Below are 22,833 nucleotides of genomic sequence, written 5' to 3'. Positions count from 1 at the left end.
AATTTGATGAAATTCTTTGAAAATAAGCAATCAGAGGTAGAATATATATGCTAATTATATTGACTATACTATTAAATTAGCTATAGTGTCTCATTTATATCCCTTTTGGTAAAGAGGGAATTTACTATAGATATTTTTAATGGTAGCTTTACCCACCTAATATTTTATTAAAGCTGATATTAATTTGATATATTCTCATGAGTACATACCAGCTAAGTAGCAAGGGAGTCCTAAAGGTATAAAGAGAAATTGACCTGTGATTAAATATCTACTATTAATAGATCATACCATGGAAAAGTGGCATGTATATAATAGCAAATAATCATTTTTGGTGACCACTGCTTCTAACCCCAGCATTACTTTCTCAAAGGAAAATAAATTACACAATGGTTCTTGTCACAATTATAGGTATAAACAATATAGGATAGAGGTTAAGAATATAGTTCCTGAAACCAGAGAATGGTTTTCTACCACTTATTACCTTTGCCACCTTGGGAATGTTATTTAACTTCTCTGAGTATCACTACCTTCATCTGTAAAATAAAGAGTACCAGTGTTAGTCTCAGGTCTGTTCCCAGGATATGCAGGGGCCTTGTGGAAATATTTGTTTTGTGGGCTCCTGTTTAATAAACAATTTTAATCACTTAAAACCAGTATGCCATTCTAGCAGCCCAATTCCACATTATCCCACAGTGGAAATACTGCATGGCTAGCAAAAGCAATTCACATGACAAGCCACTCTGCTGGAATTGGGACTTAGCCATGGGGCCCCAGGACAACCCTGTGGGATAAGTTCTGAAACTCCTTGGAGAATCTGGTCTACTCCAAGCTAGAGGCTACTGCAGTTGTTTAGAGGCTGCTGTAATTGTTTGAAAAAATTCCAAAGGCACAGAGCTAGAGTAGGGACTTTGGTAGCTAAAGTTTAAGCAAGATACTGTTCTCATAGGTTCACTGAGAAGATTGAATGATCTCTGTAAAACACTTGAATCAGTACCTGTCTCAGAAAGTCCTCAGAACATGTTGACAATGATCACTATTCTTACCATTATTATCAACAATACTCATTGAATCTCATGCTTCATCTGGTTTTCTTTCAGTGGATGGCTGCATCGATTGGTCAGTGGATCTCAAGACATACATGGCTTTGGCAGGTGAACCAGTCCGAGTGAAATGTGCCCTTTTCTACAGTTATATTCGCACCAACTATAGCATGGCACAGAGTACTGGGCTCAGGCTTATGTGGTACAAAAACAAAGGTGATTTGGAAGAGCCCATCATCTTTTCAGAGGTCAGGATGAGCAAAGAGGAAGATTCAATATGGTTTCACTCAGCTGAAGCACAAGACAGTGGATTCTACACTTGTGTTTTAAGGTGAGTGTCATGTGACCATACTGCTCAGTCTGATAGTCTTTTGATTGAAATTGGAATCTATTCAGGTATGCCCCACATTGTACAGCAGATATGTTCTTGAAAGACTGCAGTGCATGTAGAACTTCAGCAAATTCAATTCCAATTATTTTTTTGGAATTACGTAGGAGATTCTTATCAGATTGTCATAAATTCAGACTCCCATTTTTCTGTGTGTGCTTATTAAATTTAGAAAATTTTGTGACTCATTTATTTCCCAACTCCACCCCTGCCCCCAGGGTCTTATATTAATGGTTGTTTTTCTGTAGAGCCAATTGGCTTGGTGGTCTTGACATCTGGCCATAAAAATGACTTCAAATGTCATTTAGGCCAAGGTCTTGCCTTTCTTGTTCATGAAAAATAGATTCCAATACTGCTGGGAGATATCTAAGCAATACACTACTGCTAATATCCTTTGTAGAATTTGCAATGTGAGTTTACTTTCACTGTGCCTAAATATTTAACATAGAACTCTATGTGTTTATATACATAGTCATCTTAGTTTCTAGGTAGTATACTGGGAAGATTATCACAGAAATAATTCTTGCTTGCAAGAAGTTTACTAAAAAGCAATATGTTCTATCCATAGGGATTCCACAATATGCCTCCATTTCCCCCTCCACCTCACTGCTAGAATCTAGGATGTAGCATCTCAGAGACTGGATTAGATATTGGAGTAGGTAGCTGAGATGACCTTTAAATCACCTTTCAATTCTGCCATTTTGAGTCTCTGATCTGGCTCACCAGGGATCTGCACACTACTATTTGATTTTAACTTCTTGGAAATACAGACCCTTCCTATTTTTGTCTTCTGTGAACTTTGATGCCAAAGCTAAGCTACTTCTTCATCAAAAGCACTTAGAAATCCCTGGTGAGGCCTCATTGTTCTAAAGGCCAAGAGAACAAGGTGGTGTGTAAATTGAAAATCTTGAGGCCTTAACATTCACTTGGGTCTGTGTGTGGGGGAATGTGTCGTGAGAACAAATGGTGAATTCAGTTTCTCTTTGAGGTAGTAAAATCCCCAGGATTTTGTCAGAAGCATCAATTATTTTCATCACACCTTTAGTGATAAGCAATACCTTCTTCTTGGGCAGCTCTTGGAAAAATTGAGAAGCAGTCAGAATTCAGCTTTAGTGACTGACACTGTTTTATTCAGTGTGTTATCATTCTTTCCTTGTTAGCACCCATAGACACCTCAGCTTTACTAAAGTCTGACAATCAAAATTATCTCCTTTCTTCCCCCTATCTTGATTTGGTTTTTGTGTGTTGCCTTCATAAAGTTAAAGTTTATTTGCAAAGCAATAATTCACTATATTCAGGTAATAAACTTATGACAAATTAATGAAATAATTATTCTTCTGTCCTCCTTATTCCCTCAGTCTTGCTACCTCTCCTCTTTTCTCTTTTTCCCTGTATCCTATTCTCCTATTCTTGGAAATGCTAACAACTTAATGTAGACTTTACATACACTTTGCCTACTTTTTAAATCACACAAACATTTTAAATGAGATTTTCTTCTCTTTGTTTTACTAAGTAAAAGGAGAGTTGTATATTTTGCTACATTTTCTTAGTAAAATTACTTAATGGAAATCTCTCCAAATCAACTGATAGAGACTCATATATTATTTTTCAGTCAGTGTATAATATTCTGTGTTGCTTAATAGTCTTTTTTTGCAGTACTGGGGTTAAACTCAAGAGCATTATATCTCTGAGCTATACCTCTAGCACTATTTTTGTTTTAATTTTGAAACAGGGTCTCACTAGTTTGATGAGAATCTCACCACTTGCTGAGGCTGTTCTCAAACCTGTGGTCCTCCTGTTTCAGCCTCCCAAGTACTGGGATTACAAGAGTATACCACGACACCCAGCACTTAATATTCTTTATATCACAATGTAAGCAATAATTTCTCTATTGAAGAAAATACAATTTGTTTACATAACTTTGCCTACAAAAGTGCTTTAATAAAATTCTCCTATTTGTATTTAAATAAAATTTCAATTTTTAAAATAGACTTGCAAAATTATTGTTATAATAGTACAGAGTTTCTATATACCCTCTACTCTTATTATTATCCTATATCATTATAGTAATTTGTTATAATTAACCAGCCAACAAAACAATGTAACAATGTCATATTTTAAACTAAAGTTTATACTTTATTCCTATTTCCTCAGTTTTTCCTTAATGTCCCTTTTCTGTTTCAGGATCCCATCTGTAATACCATATTCCATTTAGTTGTCATATGTCTTTTCAGCTCTTCTTGGCTGTGGCAGTTCCTCAGTTTTTCTTGTTTTGGATAACCTTGAAATTTTGAAGTATACTGGTCAGAAGCATTGTGTGCTATCTGGCAATAGAAATTTATTGGATATTTCTCTCATGGCTAGACTGTGATAATGTATTTTGTGGAAGAAGTTCACAGAGGTAAAATACCATTCTCATCATATCATATCGAGGGTACAAAGGATCAATATGACTTATTGCTGTTGATACTGAACTTGATCACCTGGCTTGAAAGAGTGTTTGCCTGTCTCTATTCTAAGTTTCTCTTTTTTCATTCCTTTCCATATTGTAGTCTTTGGAAGAATGTCTTTATTCATACTTCACACCTAAGGAGTAGAGTTGTGTCTTTATTCATACTTCACACCTAAGGAGTAGAGTTGTGTTCTACCTTCTTCATGGTGAAAAATCTACATAAATTATTTATAAATCTTTCGTATTTTTTTTCTTCCCATTTATGTATGTATGCATATATTCAGTAGTTTCCTTGTTTGTTTGTTTGTTTATTTATTTAGTATTTTATTTTGCAGAACTGAGGATTGAACTCAGGGGAATTTTACCTGAGATGCACATCCAGACCTATTTTTATTCTTTATTTTGAAACAGGGTCTCATTAAGTAGACAGGGAGGCCTCACTAAGTAGCTGAGGCTGGCCATGATCCTCCTGTCTCAGCTTTCCAAGTACTGGGATTCCAAGCATGTACTGCCATGCCCAGCTCAGTAGTTTATTTTAATTAGTATAGACTCATTGATATTGATATTTTACACTGGGTTGTAATGCAGTTTTACTTTTCTTACTCAAATTTTCTCACATTTGCCCATTGGAAGCGGTTTCAATTGGCTTATTTGTCCCTTTGATATAACTCCATCATTGTGAGTTTGTTTTGCTCTTTTTAGCGTTTTCTTACATTATTAAAAAGTAATCCTGGCTTATACTGTTTATTTCCTTCCCCAAACTTAGAATTAACACTTTTTCCAAGAGCCATAATTCATTTTAATAGATAATGACATTCAAAATCAAGATTTGAGTGGTAGGTATATTCAGTGATACTAGAGTGTTGTTGCTTCTAGGTCAACTTAGCAGATTTTTTATTTTTGAATAAAACCTATTTCATGCAGAAGTCCATAGATAGTGTAGGGATACTCTGATGTAATAGAACTTCCCATTGTCACTGAAGTTGATTCCTATAAGTGACCTTCTCTTTGAAGTACATATCAGATCAACCTTGTGGTTATAGATACCATTTGAGTCAGTGGTTCTCAACTCATATATAGATCAGAAGAAAAGAAAAGGATTACAGTCTTCTCAACAGAGGCTTAAATATCAGCATAACTGGTGAGTTCTTTTATTTAGGCAACAGGCCTTAAAGAGCAATGGGAACTGATTGAGGTTGGATGGAACGTCTGCACACTATCTATCATGAATGCCTTGGTAAGGGAAAACAAGATGTAAGAACCATTGTTTTAAAGGAAGAAATAACAGCAATAATAATAATAAAGCAATATAATATTATCTGAAAGTAAAAGATGGAGACAATTAGGAATTGGGAAAGGGCTCAGGGTAGGGGAAAAGGGGCTATTAGAATATGGGAGAGCAGACATTCAAAGCTCAACATGTGCATGTATGGAAAGGCCTCAATGAAACCCATTAGTTTGCACAATTATGTTAGTAATTAAAAGTATCTTATGCAGTTGGCAATTTAAAGTCTTAAGCAGATTATAATCAATATATAACTTTGAATTTGGATATTTTAAATACCATATAGAAGGATAGGCTTGCACTTGTGTATATACCAAAAATTAAATCAAAGAATATAAAAGAATAATCTGTCATGTTAACATGAATTTTAAAAAAGGTACAATATACCAGGGTGTTGGTGCACATCTGAATTCCTAGCTGGTTGAGAGGCCAAGGTAGAATGACTCAAGGACAGGAGTTTGAGGCCATTCGAAGCAATTTCACAAGACTCTGTTTCAAAAAAAAATGTACAGTAATATTTTCTACTAATAATTCAACCTGGAATCAAAATATTTAATAAGAACAGTAATACTACATAAAATATGGGTGAGACATAAAATGGAAGCAAAGAGTCTTATAAACTCAGAGACATAGAAATCTATTCTATTATGGCTTGCATTTGCTGTGAATTATTAACCTTTCTGTGTGTATGTATGTCACTATCACTGATTTACATTATGATATGAGACTATAATGTACCAATGAAAGCATATAAAATAATAAACCTTTCTGATACAATAGTAGCCACTGACTTTGAATATATTTCAAGTGAGAAATTTGGTCTATATAAGTGGTTTTATGTAATTGCCAAGGGTAAAATTTTTGTAAAAAATGATCTTATGTAACAATATTTACCTAAAATTCCCAACTTGATACCACTTTAAGGTAATCATAATTTTTCTATGCTTTCTTGGCCTCATTAGAAATTACTCTATTGATTTCATTTTACTCTGTGTGTATATGTATGTATATATGTATATATATATATATACATACATACATACATTAATATAAATATATATGAAATGTTTGGTAATATTCTCCAACCACCTGAATCAAAGCAAGAAGGTTACCGTTTATGACGTTCAGTAATGAATTGCTCATTTAAATTTTTTTTGCAGTACTAGGGTTAGAAGTCAGGGGCATTCTACCTCCAAGCTACACCCGTAGCCTTATTTTTTATTCTTTATTTTGAAACAGGGTCTCATTGAGTTGAGGAGGGCCTTACTAAGTAGCTAAGGCTGGCCGCGAACCACCACCTTCCTGTCTCAGCCTCCCAAATGCAGGGATTACAATTGTGTGCCACCATGCCTAACTTAAAATTTTTTCTCTTGCTAGTATCAAGAGCAATTAGATGAATTTTTCAGCATGTTATTGAGTTAGTAATAGAGGATTAAGTCATATTTTGAGAGGCAAAGCCAATTGAAGAATTCCTGTTTGTCCTTTTCTCAGCCTCAATCCCTTCACTGAAGGTGCTTAGTGGATTAAAATGATGACAGAAATCTAGTTTCACAAAACCCCATATATATCACTCTCAATAATTTGGAGTAAGGATAATTTAAGTATTGATGAATATTTAGTTCTATAATCCTGAATTGAATTCATGGATATGGAAAAGAATGATTAGATATAGTTAAACATCTGTAGAAGTCTGCATTCTTGCGGATAACAATGACCAAGGATGGATAACCAGTTAGAGGTTCAAGTCCATTATGACAATTTACCTCTCCAAGGAGGTAAATAGAACAAGGAAACCATTTATTAAATAAAAGCGTAATTCAAATAGTTTTGCTTTTAAATAACCATTGAAACAAATGAGGTTCTTAAATCTAAATGTTTCACAAACTCTTTCCAAAGAATTCCTTAGTGTATTTATACAACCAGGAGACATGACATTTGCTTTGCTTATTCAAATGTGACTTATCAAATCATTCTTGAATGATTATTCCTCCAGCAAAACATGACCAGTGAAACTAAGGGTTGTGGATATACTTAGAGAAGAAGTGTAGCATCTTACTACTTTTTGAAACTATATAATGGGTAAATTAGGGTTCATTGAATATTATCCTTTTTATTTACAGTACATGTTTGAAATATTCCATAATAAAAAGAATAAATAAATCAAAGTGAATTTTTTTTGTGTTACTGGGGATTGAACTCAGAAGCATTCTACCTCAGAGCTGCACCCCCAGCCCTATTTTACTCTTTATTTTGAAACCATGTCTCACTAGGTTGTGGAGGGCCTCACTACTTAGCTGAGGCTTGCTGATAACCTTCCAAGTACTGGGATGACAAACGTACGCCACCATGCCAGGCTTGAAAATAAAATTTTGATTGTGTTTTACTCTTAAATGATCCTGATCTATTAATGCATATGTAACATACATGAGTAAGTTCTCATATTCCAATCAACAAAAATTCATTGAATATATACTCTGGGATTCACTTCATGCTATATTGCAAGGTAACATGTGCCTTTGGCAAAAAACATAAGTGTTCTAGTCTAACTCAGACACTTTGAAATAGTTCTTATCATCTTCCACTTCCCTACCTCAACTCCCCACCATAGTTACCAAGATCATGAAATATTTCTCATAATTCAATTCTAACCTAACTATTGATCCTTGAAAAGTTAAGCATCAACAAGTTGGTTGCCTGGGTTGCAATTTCCAGGAGAGCAGATAGTTTCTTATTGGAAAAATAAAAGCCTTGTTCTTATAGAATTAATTGACCCCAGAAAAGATCAAGATTGTACAGCATGAGCTTGAGACATTTAACTCTGATGTCTTTGGTCTGTATAAGCTAAAATGAAATGCAATTAGTTATTTTTACATCTATTTTTCAGATAAGCAGGAGTCCCTGATTTCATTATTTTTGGTAGCAATTATACATAAAAGAACACATGTCTAACATGACAAAATTATTTTTAAGCTTTCAAAATTTGATAATTTATTTGTTTATAAAATTATATATAACTGAAAATAGCAAAAAAGTGGCAGTTGTGCTTTATTTTAATTTCATTAACAGTAAATTAGTTACAATTTAAAAATATAACCTTATTGTTGTACATTAGCATATGATATTCAGAAACATAACCATCCTATTGTACATTACTTATGTAATTTCAAGATCATTCAGTTTGCTTATAGATAAGAAGTAAATGTTTAGTTAGCAAGATTATGTGCTTTGTAAGAATTGTTAATATTTTATAACCATAAAATAATAGCTTATTTCATATAGTAATAGATAAACTGGCTAGCACTGTTATTTCTATATACCTTTTAGTTTCATCTCTTGAATAATTCGATAGAATTCAGTGGCTTTCTGAATTATGCTTATTTTTATAAGAATTAAGGCTCTAACCTCTTGTATCGATTTCAAACTCAAAATCTTTTCAGGGTCCAGGAAGGTAATAAAATGAGTGTATCAGGCTACTTGAAACATTTTATAGTTCTGGAAGTTGTATCAATCCCTTCTGTAATCTCATTTCATGCATTACCCTCTCTTGCCACCATCTACTTTTTCTACCTCATTATTTCTATATCCCATCTCCAATAATCCATTGATCCCACCCAGACCTACAGCTCATTTTCTCACAAGTTTTTCACCATCCCTTATTCTATTCCCACCTAGCATATAATGATCAATGATTATAATGACTCTCATATATACCATCTTGATTCCCTTGACCCTGTCTCATCTTCATCTTACTTGTCTGTGAAAAATCACAACACTCTTAAACATAGCTGCCCATCTATGCTGTGTCTATATCCTTGCAGCTGAAATTCACTGAAGGGAAAAAATATAACAACATTGACAAGTTTCACTTTAGATGCATTATCATCTAATGCAAATGGATCAGCGATGCTACCAGGTAGTCTTACTGTGAAGTCTGAGACCATCTAGTCTGCCATATGCTTAGATGGCTAGTTTATATTACCTCCTCTCTTTAAGCCTCTATAGGCTCATTCCCATTTCTTCCTATTTCACTGAAAAAAATTAAGGCAATCAGGAGAGAATTTCCCCTACATCCACCCACCTACTAGCCTCTGAACATTCATAATTGCCTTGCAGCCCTTTTCTATAGCTAGATTCCAGAAGCATAACAGATAGGTCAATCACTTCATGTGTGCTCTATATTCTTTCTCTATTTGCCTACTTAAAGATATCACCTGAGAATTTTTTCTATCTGTTCATGTATCATGGAATTCTTTATTGATACCAGATGATATGCATGGAGATCAACTTTTATGCCATATAAAAACATCCTCTCAACTTCACTTCCCCTGCCAGCAGCTGCCCCCATTCCTGTTCCCAATGGAAACAGAACTCCTTCAAAGAATGGTCTGGACATGGTATCATGTATGTTGACATATGTCAAAACTCAAACTGTAAAAATTAAATATGTGTAGTTCTTCACATATCAACTATAGAATTGTCTGTACTCATATGACACCATTCATCTCCACTCATTTTCTATTAAGCCTGTTCCGATAAAATTATACCTTTCCCATTCTATCCAAACAGCTTTTATTAAAAAGTCTTCAATGACCTCAATGATGTTAAATAAAAAGCCCAGCTCAATTTTCTGTCCTCATGTTACTTTATCTATCTGTGTATTTGGCACAGTTGATCACTTCCTTTTGATGAATTATTCTTTACCTGTTTTCCAGATAATAATACTCTCTTGGCATGTGTACTAGTCTGCTGGGTACTCTTCAAGGTTTTTTTCCTGGCCCCTCATATTTTCCCTGACCTCTTAAAACACCTTAAAGATAAAGGTCCAATATTGCCAGATCTTCTGGTTTTTTTAAGACAGCCCTGAAATCTGAGTATTTGTTTTTTTTTTATTTTTTTTGTTTTTTGCAGTTCTGGGGATTGAACCCAGGAGCATTCTACCTTTGAGCCACACCCCCAGCCCTATTTCTATTCTTCATTTTGAAACAGGGGCTCACTAATTTGCAATGGGCCTCACTAAATAGCCGAGGCTATCCGTGAACCTGTGATCCTCCTGCCTCAGCCTCCCAAGTACTGGTATTACAAGCATGTACCACCATGACTGGCCTGAAATATGAGTATTTGTGTGAATTTTTTCAATATTAAAATTTTTAGGTTCACTCTTCCTTCCACAAAAGTCCATATATAAATTTACCAGTGGACTGAATTTAGAAACTTGAAACAGTAGGTTCTGACTCCAACATATATAGAGAAAGTAGTTGTACAGTCATCTTAAAGCAGGAATGGTTCAGGTTTTATCTATATCAAAGTAAAGAAGAAGAATGAACATTTCCATGGCAACATAGTAAATTAAAGGAAGTCTACCACTATCCACAGAGTATATTTACAGGCTCAGTAGTAGGGTCAAAGGGTGTCCCTATATGCACACTTCACTTAGTTTCAGCTTAATTCCTTGTGTGGCTATAGGAGTCTCCAAGAAGGATGTAATGATCAACACAGAGGTCCTTACTTTTAGCCAAGGTATTATGAAATAGTATTTCATCAGGATGATTATATAGCTTCCAGTAAGTTGGTAGTTATCTACCTTCTTTCCTGTTAATGACAAAACAGAAAAATGAGGTCTGAAGAAATAAAACAACTCTAGTCTCCGGCATGAAAAGTAAATTCTGTGAAAGTATCTATTAGATATTTATATTGCCTAATATTGTTCCAATCACAGTCATGAACCAAAAGAAAATAATGGCATCATCTGCCATAAGGAGTTACTAAAGAAGGGTATACACTACCTAGGACTGATAAATCTAACACTTTGCTGCAGTTTTCTATATTATTATTACTATTGTTATCTTAAAAGTACATTTTCTGGAGGTGGATTGCATGGCTTCAAATTCTAGGTTATCACCAACTAGCTGTGTGACCTTGGACAGTATATATGATTTCTCAGGTTCAATCGGTGAACTCACAGTTTGCAAACTATCAACTATTGGTTTTGATTCCAACATTAGCCCAGGGAGTGATAATGTATGACTACATGCCTTACTTTCTTTACATGGAAAATTAAGACTCATTTCCTTATCCAACTTATACTCTGAACACCTGCTTTAGGTGTTGAGTATATGTATTTAATAACACAGACATTAGTGTCTACTATCATAGAGCTTATATTCTAGATTATACTCGATTCAGGGGAAAATACAAATAGCAAAATATTCAAACACTATACCAGGAATACTTATGGTGAGAATAAAAGAGAGTCAGGTTACAGGAGTATTTGGGAGACCACTTTCAACTGAGTAATCAAGAAAAGCTTCTCTGAGAAAGTGACATCCAAACTGAGATCTGAATGGCAAGAAGTCTGTGAAGATTTGGTGGAAGAGTTTTCCAGTCAGAGTGAACAGCAAATGAAAAAGTTATGAAATGGAAGCAGGCTTATCATATTCAAAAAATAAAAGAAAAAAGAAGAGCAGTTTGGATGGAGTAATGTGATCCATGGGGATATGATACCAGGGTGAGTCTAGAAAGGCAAACAGAAGTCAGATCCTATCGTATATTGTGGAACAGAATAAGATGCTGATTTCTATTAGAGATCAGAGACAAAATTAAAAGGTATTAGCTTGTTTAAGCTTGAGGGTAACATGATCAAATTCCTGTTTTACAAATATCACTTTTGTTGTCCTGGTGAGAACTGATTATAGGAGGACAAACAAAGCAACAGTTGGGAAGCAATTGTATTATTAGTTGACGAGAGATATGATAGTAATTGTAATTGAGATAGTAGATATGGAAATAAATGAGTGGATCCTAGATATGTATTGAAGGATAAGCTTCAGAAAATACTGATGCATTAGATGTGAGAAAGAGGTAAATAAAGGAGGGCTCCTATGCTTTTGACCTAAATCATGGCATTATTAACAGCAAAAAGACTTGGGGAACAGCAATAAAAGTACATATCTCAGATAATATTGACACTGATTGAACTCTCCATCTATTATTTCTTATTTTTACTTTACTACCACAATTACCACTAACTGTGAATATTAAGCCTTATGTATATAATAAACAATGTGCTAATCCTCAGAATAACCCTACAAGGTAGGTCATATTATTGTAGATGGTAAAACCAATACTCATTAAGGGTAAAGAAGTTGTCCAGTAGCCAGACATGGTGACATATATCCGTATTACCAGTATTTGGGAAGCTGAGACAGGAGGGTTAAGGTTGGAGGCCAGCCTCAGCGACTTGATGAGGCCCTCACAAACTTAATGAGACCCTGTTTCAAAATAAAATATAAAAATAGGGCTGAGGATATAGCTCAGAGGTAAAATATTCCTAGGCTCAATCGCCAGAACCAAAAACAAAATGAATTTGTCCAAAGATAAATGACTGAAGCTGATACTTAAACAGATCTGTCTAACCCCTGAATTCATAAAAATAATCAGTTTGTTCTACTCTTTTCTCATTTATTATCTGTTCTTTATAGGAAATTGCATTTGTATACTGCAACAGGCAAGATATTACTTATGTTAATTCTTGCCTATATAAAGTTCTGAAGTTCTATATTTTGGTTCCTCAGTGTTGTCTGGTGATAAAGACAAGAACTATACTGATTAAAGATGAAAACAGGCAAGTGAAATAGAGATTATAAGCTCCTGAAAATTAAGGGTTAAATAAAAACATAATTTCAGAAAAAGAATCAATTAGTTGGATATTGTAGTGCACAGTTATAATCCCAGTATTTGGGAGGCTGAGGAAAAAGGATCTGAGTTTTCAGCCAACCTTAGTGAGGCCTAACTTACTGAGATCCTGTTTCAAAAATAAAGAATAAAAAATTAGGCTGGGGGTGTAGCTCTGAGGAAGAATGCCCCTGGGTTCAATCCCCACCACCACAAAAAAAGAGATTGCTTATCTTAAAAGTTTGAAGCTCTTAGTGATTTTTTTTTAATTTCCAAATATTACACAGAAATGCTTAAAAGGATTTTTTCTGCCAAAGAAAAGAGATGGAGAAATGTCAGAAGTATATCCTTAACTGATCCTTTTTATCTAACTTCCATACATATAAGTCACAAGACCCATAATCAGTTACATAAGCATATACATTAGCATGGGGCAAAGTGCTACAATGGATATTTAGGTCAGCGTTTTCTTCCCTTAGGCCAAAATACCCAAAAACTGAGAGGAGGAAAGGTTTATTGGGACTCACAATTTCAGAGGTTTCAGTCAGTAGGGCTAGCTCTGAGGCAGAAACCTCAGATTTGGCAGCAGCAGTGGCCAGGCTGTAGGTGAAGGGACTTGGCTCTTATTTCACGGCAGCTGAAATCTGAAAGGGAGAGGAGCTCTCCTTCATGTATAGTCCCTAAACATCACTCCCAATGATCCACTCCCTCCATCTATGCTGTTTCTCTGAGCCTTGCAAAATGGGAACAAGCTATCATCACACTAGCTTTGGGGGGCAATTTAAATCTTATATGATCAAATGGCATAAATGCAGGGCTATAAACACATTTTATGAAACCACTTATCTTCATTCACCTTAAAGTTGAAATTTTTAAAGAGTGGAATAGAAATGAGAACTCATTCTTTCCTAAATGCATGTGTTTGTTTTTAAAGAGATGTTTTTCAGCTAATATTATTTCAGCTGTTATCAACTATATATTAAACAATATTTATTGAACACCTACTGTGTGAAAAATACTAAATAAAGAAAAGGAAATGATAGGACTCCTGATTTCTGACAAAAGACAGGATCCCATGTAATTCAGCATAGAATATTATCCTAGGTGTCTTGGTTAACATTCTCACTGATATAATACAAGAAAACTGGCCACACAACATGAAGGAAAAATATTCATTTTCTCACAGCTTTTTGGATATCTTGGAGTATTAGTCTATGTCAGGATGGGTTACACCTGGGAAGCTCAGGGCTTGGTGGGGGGAAACACTGACAGGGAAAGAGCAAGGTCTCTTTCCTCCCATCATGGAGACTATAAGCAAAACAAGCAAGCAAGGGGATTCAAGGAAAAAAGCATAGTCTCTAAGGCCACACTCCCAAGACTCATCTTCTTTAGTCACACTCCATCAGCCTAAATTACCACCCAGTAAACCCATCAAAATGGATTACACTCGCTCTCTCTTCTACTTCACTCCATCCCTTCACTGCCAAGTTTTGTCCTTAAAAAGAATGTTCCCCTTACTGACTTCACTTCTTTAATTCCCACCCACTTTCTTGGATCTGCTTGAAGATCCAAAGTAAATGCCAGAGCTGGACGTGGTGATGTAAGCTTGTGATCCTAGTACTTGGAAGGCTGAGACAGGAGGATCAGATACAGGTTCAAGGACAGCTTCAGAAACTTAACACCATGTTTCAAAACAAAAATGGCTAGGAGTATAGCTTAGAGGTGGAATGTCCCTGTGTTAAATCCTCAGTACAAAACAAAACAAATGCCAGGCTGCAAGGACATTTTTCAGCTCCTGTCTCTTTTAGCCTCCTTCCCTTTTTCTTTTGATTTTTCCCCTGTTCATAATGCTCTTAAGTACTTTATTGTCTTCAAATTGTCAACTGTGGGTGATTTTGCCCTTTGGAGGACATGTGGAAATATCTGGAGATATTTTGGATTGTCACAATTAAGGGAGTGGCAATGGGTACCACTTGTATCTAGTGGGTAGAGGCTAGAGATTCTGGTAAACAGCCTACAGTGCACTGGACAACCCCCAGCAACAAAGAGCTATCCAACTTCAAATGTCAAGAGTACTGATGTAGGAAACCACATCCTAAAGAGATAGAGACACACCCCAACTTTTCTAAAATGTACAAGCTAAGGATCTGACCACCATTCCTGATGGTGATTGTCCATATCCTTCTCAATAGGAGACGAACTAAAGTCATATCTCTGCTACTGCATATGTTGCAGGGCAATGACAACATCTCTAGTTCATAGTCCCCAGGTGATATTCAGAGCTCCACCAGTTGTATCTCAGTCTGGCCTAGTTACAACTCCCTGTCCCTCTACCTGGGAACTAAGCACACATTTATCCCTCTTTAATACAGCTTATAGTCACTAGAGAGGATATGCTGACTAAACCTCTATCTACCCTTTATCATACCCACTTCTATCTGTCCCCCTCCATCTGAAAGTTGATTTCCCATTGGGATACTTCTTATTTCATGTTTCTGGATTCACCGAGAGCTTTGTAGCTAGATTTCCCTTCCACATTTATCATGGTACTGGCCTGGAGGGCAGAATCCCAAAAACTTTGGTCCATGGTCTAGACCAGCAGACCCTCTGAACACTATTATTTATTGACTCACCTCCTTGGCAGTAGTGTGAAATCCCTATCCAGGTCAATTTTTGGTTCCATCAACTGGAGAGCGGGAAGGATTCTCCTGTCATGAGGCTGTATATATAGTCACGGCAATCCATGCCTGCAGCTACTGCCAGTGTCCTCAGTACACAGTCCTGTAGGATTCCCTTAAGGGTTTCAAACCTCTACCATGTTGAGCCTAGCAAAACCTCGGGGTTAACTCCAGGCCTGTTTTGATGGTTTCATTTTTTTTCTTTGTCTTTTTTTTTTTGTGTGTGTGGTACTGAGGATGGAACCCAGGGGCATTCTACCCCTGAGCTACACCCTCAGTCGTAAATTTTTTTAGGGCCTCACTAAGTACCTGAGGCTGTCTACGAACCTGATCCTCCGGTCCCAGCCTCCTGAATGCTGAAATTACAAGCGTGCGCCACCACGCCCTGCTTGATGGTTTCTTATAGCTCCTTCAGAACATGAACCTCGTAAGAAATGTTGATGTAAAAAAGAACAGTGTTGTTTTTACTAAAGCCATTGTCCAAAAACATTTGGTCATATAACCTCCGTATATATGTGATAGTAGTGGATGGAGAAATTAGTGACAATTTTTTTGTGTGGCACTGGGAGTGGAACGCAGGGGCTTTTCTACCTCCGACCTATATGCCCAGACCTATTTTATGCTTTTTTTTGGAAACAGGGTCTCACTAAGTCGCTGAAAGCCTCACTAAATAGCTGAGGCTGGCTTCGAACCTGTGTGATCCTCCTGTCTCAGCCTCCCAAGTGCTGGGATTATAAGTGTGCACCACCACGCCTGGCTGAAAAAAAAAATTAAAGAGGCTCTAAAGGTACATTGTAATTCACATATTTTACCAAATGAAAAATACAGATTTTAAAATTATTCATACACTATAGAGATTTAAAACAAATAAAATTCAAATACACTTACTCCAAGCTTCCATGAAATGCTGAACAATATTTTTAACTGTTTAAAAACTTTATAGCTCTCAACTAGATAAGTTTTAACATAAAAGCCAAATATAACCATATAATCCTTTCATTTAAAAATGATAGTATTTGGTAAAGAAACCTAATATTTTATGTAAAACAAAGTTTACATGGGACAAGACAGTTTTATTGTAGCTATAAAGCCAAAACTGTGAAGTACTGTCCATGAAAGTCAGATGTTTAGCAAATCCAAGAATAGTATACAGAAATGTTAGATATATAATCTATCCATTAATGCTGTGAGTTTTTTATTCCACTTTTCTAAAAAATTCTCTATTGGGTATTGAACCTAGGGGGCATGCTACTTATGTTTTTTTTGTGATAATAGGGATTAAACCCAGGGGTGTTCTACCTCTAAGCTACACCCCCAGCCATATTTTATTTACTTTAAAATAGGGTCTAAGGTGTTTAGGGTATCAGCAAGTTGCTGTTAATATACTGTGATTTTTCTATAAGAATTAAATTTTGATATAGCTTTAATGAACTCTTAGGCATAATTGATTTTTGTCAAATAAAATATGAAAGCTAAAATTTTCATCTTAGATGTTTTAATTTACTTCTTTCTAAAATATTTTCCTAAGTATTATCTCATACACATACATATATACAAAACACATATGTATTATATATATTCCTTGAAAAGTACTATCTATTATTTTTCTACTATTTTGAGAATTAGGTACATAGAATGTTAGATATTCAATTAGAACAGAGTTGTGAACTAGGCAAGTTTGATCTGAAGTTGTTTTACTTGGTGTACATGTTGCAAAAATGTTTGAAGTTGAAGTCTTCAAATTGGGCACATTGCTTCATATTTGCCACTAGAATCCCTCTTGTATCAAATTACTTCTCTATTTTGTATTTACATGTATTCAGCTTTGAAGACATCTCCATTTGAGACCCTGATTTAGTTTGGTGGTTAGAGTTTCTGGAGCTGGGGGTGTAACTCAGTGGCAAAGTACTTGTCTATCATGTATGAAGCCCCAGGTTTGATCTCCAATACTGCAAAAAAGAAAAAAAAAGTTTCAGAATTTCATTATTTGCTAATGTTCTAACTAATTACTAGTAAACCATTTTAACATATGCATCTTAGATTGTTTAAGAATGTATCTTCATTGCAGTGCTTTCATAAAGATTACTAAATTGTTAACACTGTAAAGGAACATTTTTAAAACAATAATTTCTAAATATTTAAGAATTAAAGTATTTAAAAAATTTAAAAAAAGGACACAAACCTCCTATCCAGTTAATTCCTGGGGACTCTTGGGTCACAGGAATTTCCAATGTTCACTAAATCTTGATCCAACTCCCTCTTTCCAACATTTTCTCTGATGGTGTATTGTTTGAAATTGCTTTTCTTGTCCTAGTTTTTGACTTGAAAATGATCTGGTTGCCCCAAACACGAACCCACTCAAATTATCTGGATAAATTGGATTTTCACGTAGTGTAGTTACAGAGTACCTGCCACTCTCTTCAGCTCTCTATGTTTTTAGTTCACTAAGCGTAGAAATTTATTAAAAAATTAAAAATTTTGAGTCAGTCACAGTTGTACATGCCTATAATCAAAGGATTTTGGAGACTGAAAAAGAATGATTGTTGATTGGAGGAAAGCCTCACAAGTCCTAAGATTCTTATCAACCTGAGTTGACCCTGTTTCAAAAGTAAAAATAAAATAGGCCCAGGGTGTAGCTCAGAGATAGGATGCCACTAAGTTTAATACTCAGTATCAGTTATAAAGTTTTTAAAGCTATACTAATTGGGAATTAACATAGGTGAATTTATAATTAAATTTGGAAAATTTTCAGATACTTTTTTGTGTCTGTGGCTATGACCTGGCCCCAATTCCAAGTGACCCAAGACTTCATTGCACAATACCATTCTGATGGAATTCACCTTTTTTTTTTTATTCGGATCATCTAACCTGACAATCCATGTGGCTCAACATGGGTAAATGCCCATTCTTGCTCTAATAATCTAAGACCTAGGTATGTGGAGGGATGAGGGTGGAATATTATATAATATATATGATATATATATATATATTTACATCTGCCCAGCACACACACAAGCCACAATAGACCTGGGGTATCCTATTCTAATCCTCTGGAATATAAAAGGGGTCATCAACCTTTCTTCCTCCCCCATCTACAACCTCCCTACTCTCAGTACCCGGCTCCCATTCCCTTTGGCCACATCTTCCCTACCACCCCCTTCCCAACCAAAGTGCCGCTCCCCCATTTCCCATTGAAATAGCCCAAGCCTATTTCTTGGTTCTGAATTCACTAGTCTGGATTCACTATGGGGTTTGCAGCCAGATTCCCCTCCCACAGCGAAAGCAGCTCTCCCTTCGTGAAAAATTCAGGGCTTTACACCAAGGGCAGTCCCAGTCCCCAGGCCTGCGAGAAGCGGCTCTTTTCTGCTGATGGTTTTCACAGTCTTTCTTGTCTTTCTGGGTTTCCTGAGCATCTACTCCCTGGGACCCCATATCAGGCCACAGACTAACATCACAGGCTGTAGAGTGGGGAAACTGAGGCGGGGCAGGTGGTGGGAGCACAGGGGGTGGGGATGGTAAGAGTGTGTCGAGTGTGTCGGCAAAGGAGGACAAAGGGCAGGAGTAGGAGTATGTCAATGAGGCGGGAAGCTGGACAGGAAGTGGTGACACAGGTGCTGAAGAGGATCTGGACTGTTGGGGCCCAGCGAGAGAATATACGGGGCCCCTTTCGCTGAATCTGAGCTCTCCCTCCCTCTGCCTGCCAGAGGTGTAATATCTGGGCTCTGCAGATCCTATAAGTTGCTGGAAGTTTCCACTTAGGTCATATGTACTGGCAGGCCCCGCTGCATCCTTCTCTTCTCCGCTTCCTCCTCCTCCCGTAATACCAGCTGCGGCCGCTGGGGTCTCTTCCTCGCCTGCTGCTGGCCTCCCAGTCCCTCTGGCAGCAGCCAGGCCTGTCCCCTCTGCAGCTGGCTCTAGAGGAAGCTTCAGCTCCTGGGAAGAAACAGGCAGGGCTGAGACAGGTTCCAGAGGCAGGGGGCCCTGCGGTAGGTAGGGTGGGGACAGGGCGGGGTGGGGGAGCAGGGTTAACTTACGGCCCTGACGAGCTTCCACCTCAGCAGGTCCCGCTCTCGCTCCACCTCCGCTAATTTGGCCCTGGTCAGCCTTAGCTGGAAGGTCGCCTCCTGGCGCTCCATCTCCTGCTGCTTCGTGAGCTGCTTCAGGTTCTCGGCCAGGGCCTGCGCGGCTGTCTTGTGTAGCTCGGCAAAGTCATGCAGCCACTGCACCCTGCGCCCCTGAAGGTTCCCCTGCCTGCGAGCGAAGCGGATGCCCAGGGCCAGGCCGCCCCAGGCACACGCTTCCTGGACCTCGCTGGGCACCTCACTGTCCTCCAAGATGGCCCCGATCTTATCTTCAACCTTCTCCCAGGACAGGGACAAATTTTCATGGTAAAACTCAGGGCCTTTCTCGTGCTTGCCCATTTTCTCTTTGATGAAGGCCACCACCTTGTCTTGGTGGAAACCATTACAGAGGTCCTGAGGTTTCAAGGCCATGAGGTCTTAGAAGGCCCTGGAGGGGGTGGGTGGGACAGATCAAACAGTGGTCCCTTTGTTCTTCTCCCTTAGCCTCACCCTTCCCCTCCCACCCATTCTCCACCCACCCTCTGGCCTTCCCTTCCCAGGCCCCATCTCTCATAAAGACTGGCTCCTTGTGGGTCCCAGTCTCTGTCCTTACCCCCTACCCCCAGGCCTCCCTTGTGCTAGTCCTCACTACCTTGGACACCACCCTACCCCTAGCAGGCCTCCCTCACCTTTCCTGGCAAGGGCAAGAGGAGGTGTGGGCCAGATCCCAAGGGGAAGGGGAAGGGGAAGGGAGAGGGATCTGTCTGTGGCTTGGGGCACTGTGGAAAAGGAGGTGTGGGGGCAGTTGCCAGAGGTTTAGAGGCTCAGGTTGTTCCAACTTGGGGCGTGATAGGGGTGGGGAGGAGCCTGGGCCTCAGGTCCCGCCTCCTGCAGGGAGGGCCCAGCCTGCCAGCCACACAGCCTCCTGTCCTGGGAGGTGGGAAGAAACCCCAATGGTCAAGAAAGACTCGGAGCCCAGAAACTAAGTGCGTCCACCCCCTGTGCAATGGTGTGTCCCAAGCTTGAACCTGCCCCACCTAGCAACAGAACATTCTAGAATGTCCATGCTGCTGCCAGGTGGCTGCTGCCAGGCTGATGGCACTGGTGGATGTGCGTCCTTGACATGGAGTTAAGGACCCCTGTGGAGGACCAGACAGGTCGGTAGAGGCAGGGGAGGAGGGTGGAGGCAGGGGGCAGCCAGCCCTATCCCCATGAACCACCTCGCCTTCCCCTCCCCACTGCCTTCCTCATCCTAGCCTGGTCATGCCTGCCCTAGTCTTCCAGCCACCACGACCAGCCGCCACCCCTGCAGTTCTCTGACACCAGGTCAGGCTAATGCAGGGTCATCACAGGGATCCATCATGCCTCTTAAAACCTTCAGGAAACACACCAGACAAATTTGCTACCTACCGCACCACCAAGTCCCCTAACTGAATCACAGTTTGAACTGGGGGCCCATGATAAAGGTACTGGGGATGGAACTCACAGTCATTCTGCCTCCAAACTACACCCCAGCCTTTATATTTTTTATTTTATTTTGAAACAGGGTCTTGCTAAATCGCTAAGGGTCTCACTAAGTTGCTGAGGCTGGCTTTGAACCTGAGATCCTCCTGTATCAGCCTCCCAGGTGCTGGGATTATAGGTGTACACCAGCATGCCCAGCAATTTCTACCTTTAAAAAGTACATACTTCTCTGATTTTATTGTTAAAAATTATATCTAACTACATATATGTATGCATTTAAAATTTAGAAGGTAGGTGGTTATGGTGGTACACACTTGTAATCCCAGTACTTGGGAGGTTAAAACTGGAGGATCACAGGTTCCTGATCAGTCTTAGCAATTTAGTGAGGCCCTCTGCAACTTAGTAAGACTCTGCTTCAAAACAAAAAAATAAAAAGGGCTGGGATGTAGCTCAAAGGTAGAATTACCCTGAGTTGTATCCCCAGTACCACACAAAAACAAAATCTTAAAGGTTATATGCCAGCATTTTAATAGTGGTTATCTTTGGGCAGTAAGAATATAGAACTTTAAAAAAAACTTTATTCTTGTGTTTTTCTCTTTTATAACAATTCTTTAGGTGTGCATTATGTTTGTAATTTTTAAAATTTTTTATTGGTACATTGTAGTCATACATCTTAATGGGATAAAAGATGGTAGAGATATGCATGCATACATCACCCAAATAGCTCTTACCCAATTCCCACCCCATTCCCTCCCCCTCCCTCCTTCCCATGCTTGGCTTAGTGATCGACTTTGATATGTTTAAGTACATCATGTGCTTTAAAGCCTGTTTTCCAAATAACATTTGATCATTGTCAATAATTTTTATATACCTGAGAACCACATACCTTCCTATAATTACACTTCCTCCAATCTGGGGAAGAACCATTTTAATTGTTAATATATAGCCTTCCCAACTTTTTATTTATTTATTTTAATTTTTGTGGTGCTAGTGATTGAACCTGGGAATGTTTTGCTTCCAAGTTATACCCTCACCCCTTTTTATTTTTTATTTTGAAATATAGTCTCACTAAATTCCTGCATACTAGCCACAAACCTGTGATCTTCATATCTCAGCCTCCCAAGTATTTGGATTATATTACAGGTGTGTGACACTGCTCCAGTTCCTTTCAATCTCTTTTAAAGATATTTCTAGGGCATATATAGAAAATGATTTTCTCCTCCTCCTCCTCCTGGATTGAACCCAGAGGCATTCTTCCTCTGAGCAGCACTCTCCAGCCTTTTTATCACAGCCTCCAAGTTCTGGGATTTCAGGTGTGCACCACCATGTCTGGCATAATTTGCAATTTCTTAAATGAAGCATCTTTTGTTTTAGACTAATGTTTAGACTATTCCATGTGTGGATTTTCCTCAGCCCCTCGTACTTTTTCCACTCCCATTCTCTGTGGATTAAAACAATCATGGATGGAAAATATTTGGCAATAAAATAATTGCATTTATACTAAATGTATATAGAACTTCTATTATCATTATACCCTGCACAATTCAGCATAACAACTATTTACATAACACTTAATATTGTTTTAGGTATTATGAGGAATTTAGAGATTATGTGAGGGATATGGGAGGTTTGCACATAGTTATATACAAATGCAATGTCATTTTATATACAAGACTCAAGCATCTAAATATCTTTTTTTTGGTGGTACTGGGGCTCCTGGAAGCCCTTCTATCTCTGGGCTACACTCTCAGACCTATTTTTACATTTTTATTTGGAAACAGGGTCTCCTAAGCC

The 22,833-nt window shown here is 37.9% G+C and overlaps 2 protein-coding genes across 2 annotated transcripts in view; one reads left to right on the top strand and one right to left on the bottom strand.

Annotated features, from left to right (window-relative positions):
- Positions 1–22,833, top strand: part of IL1RAPL2 (interleukin 1 receptor accessory protein like 2) — a gene marked incomplete at both ends in the record, with an annotated part of 1,085,952 nt that overhangs the window by 529,081 nt on the left and 534,038 nt on the right. Inside the window, one exon of the mRNA XM_080718785.1 lies at positions 1,098–1,371. Within this exon, the coding sequence (XP_080574911.1) occupies positions 1,098–1,371 (274 nt within the window). The remainder of the gene's footprint in view (positions 1–1,097; positions 1,372–22,833) is intronic.
- TEX13A (testis expressed 13A) lies at positions 18,758–20,007 on the bottom strand (the record flags this gene model as incomplete). The annotated part of the gene is made up of 2 exons (XM_080719527.1): positions 18,758–19,447; positions 19,549–20,007. The coding sequence occupies 2 exons, from the start codon at positions 20,005–20,007 to the stop codon at positions 18,758–18,760; spliced, it is 1,149 nt and encodes a 382-aa protein (XP_080575653.1).

This window comes from Muscardinus avellanarius (genome assembly GCF_963383645.1).
Source record: "Muscardinus avellanarius genome assembly, chromosome: X".
Lineage (NCBI taxonomy): Eukaryota > Metazoa > Chordata > Mammalia > Rodentia > Gliridae > Muscardinus > Muscardinus avellanarius.
This window is presented reverse-complemented; position numbering and strand designations above follow the sequence as displayed.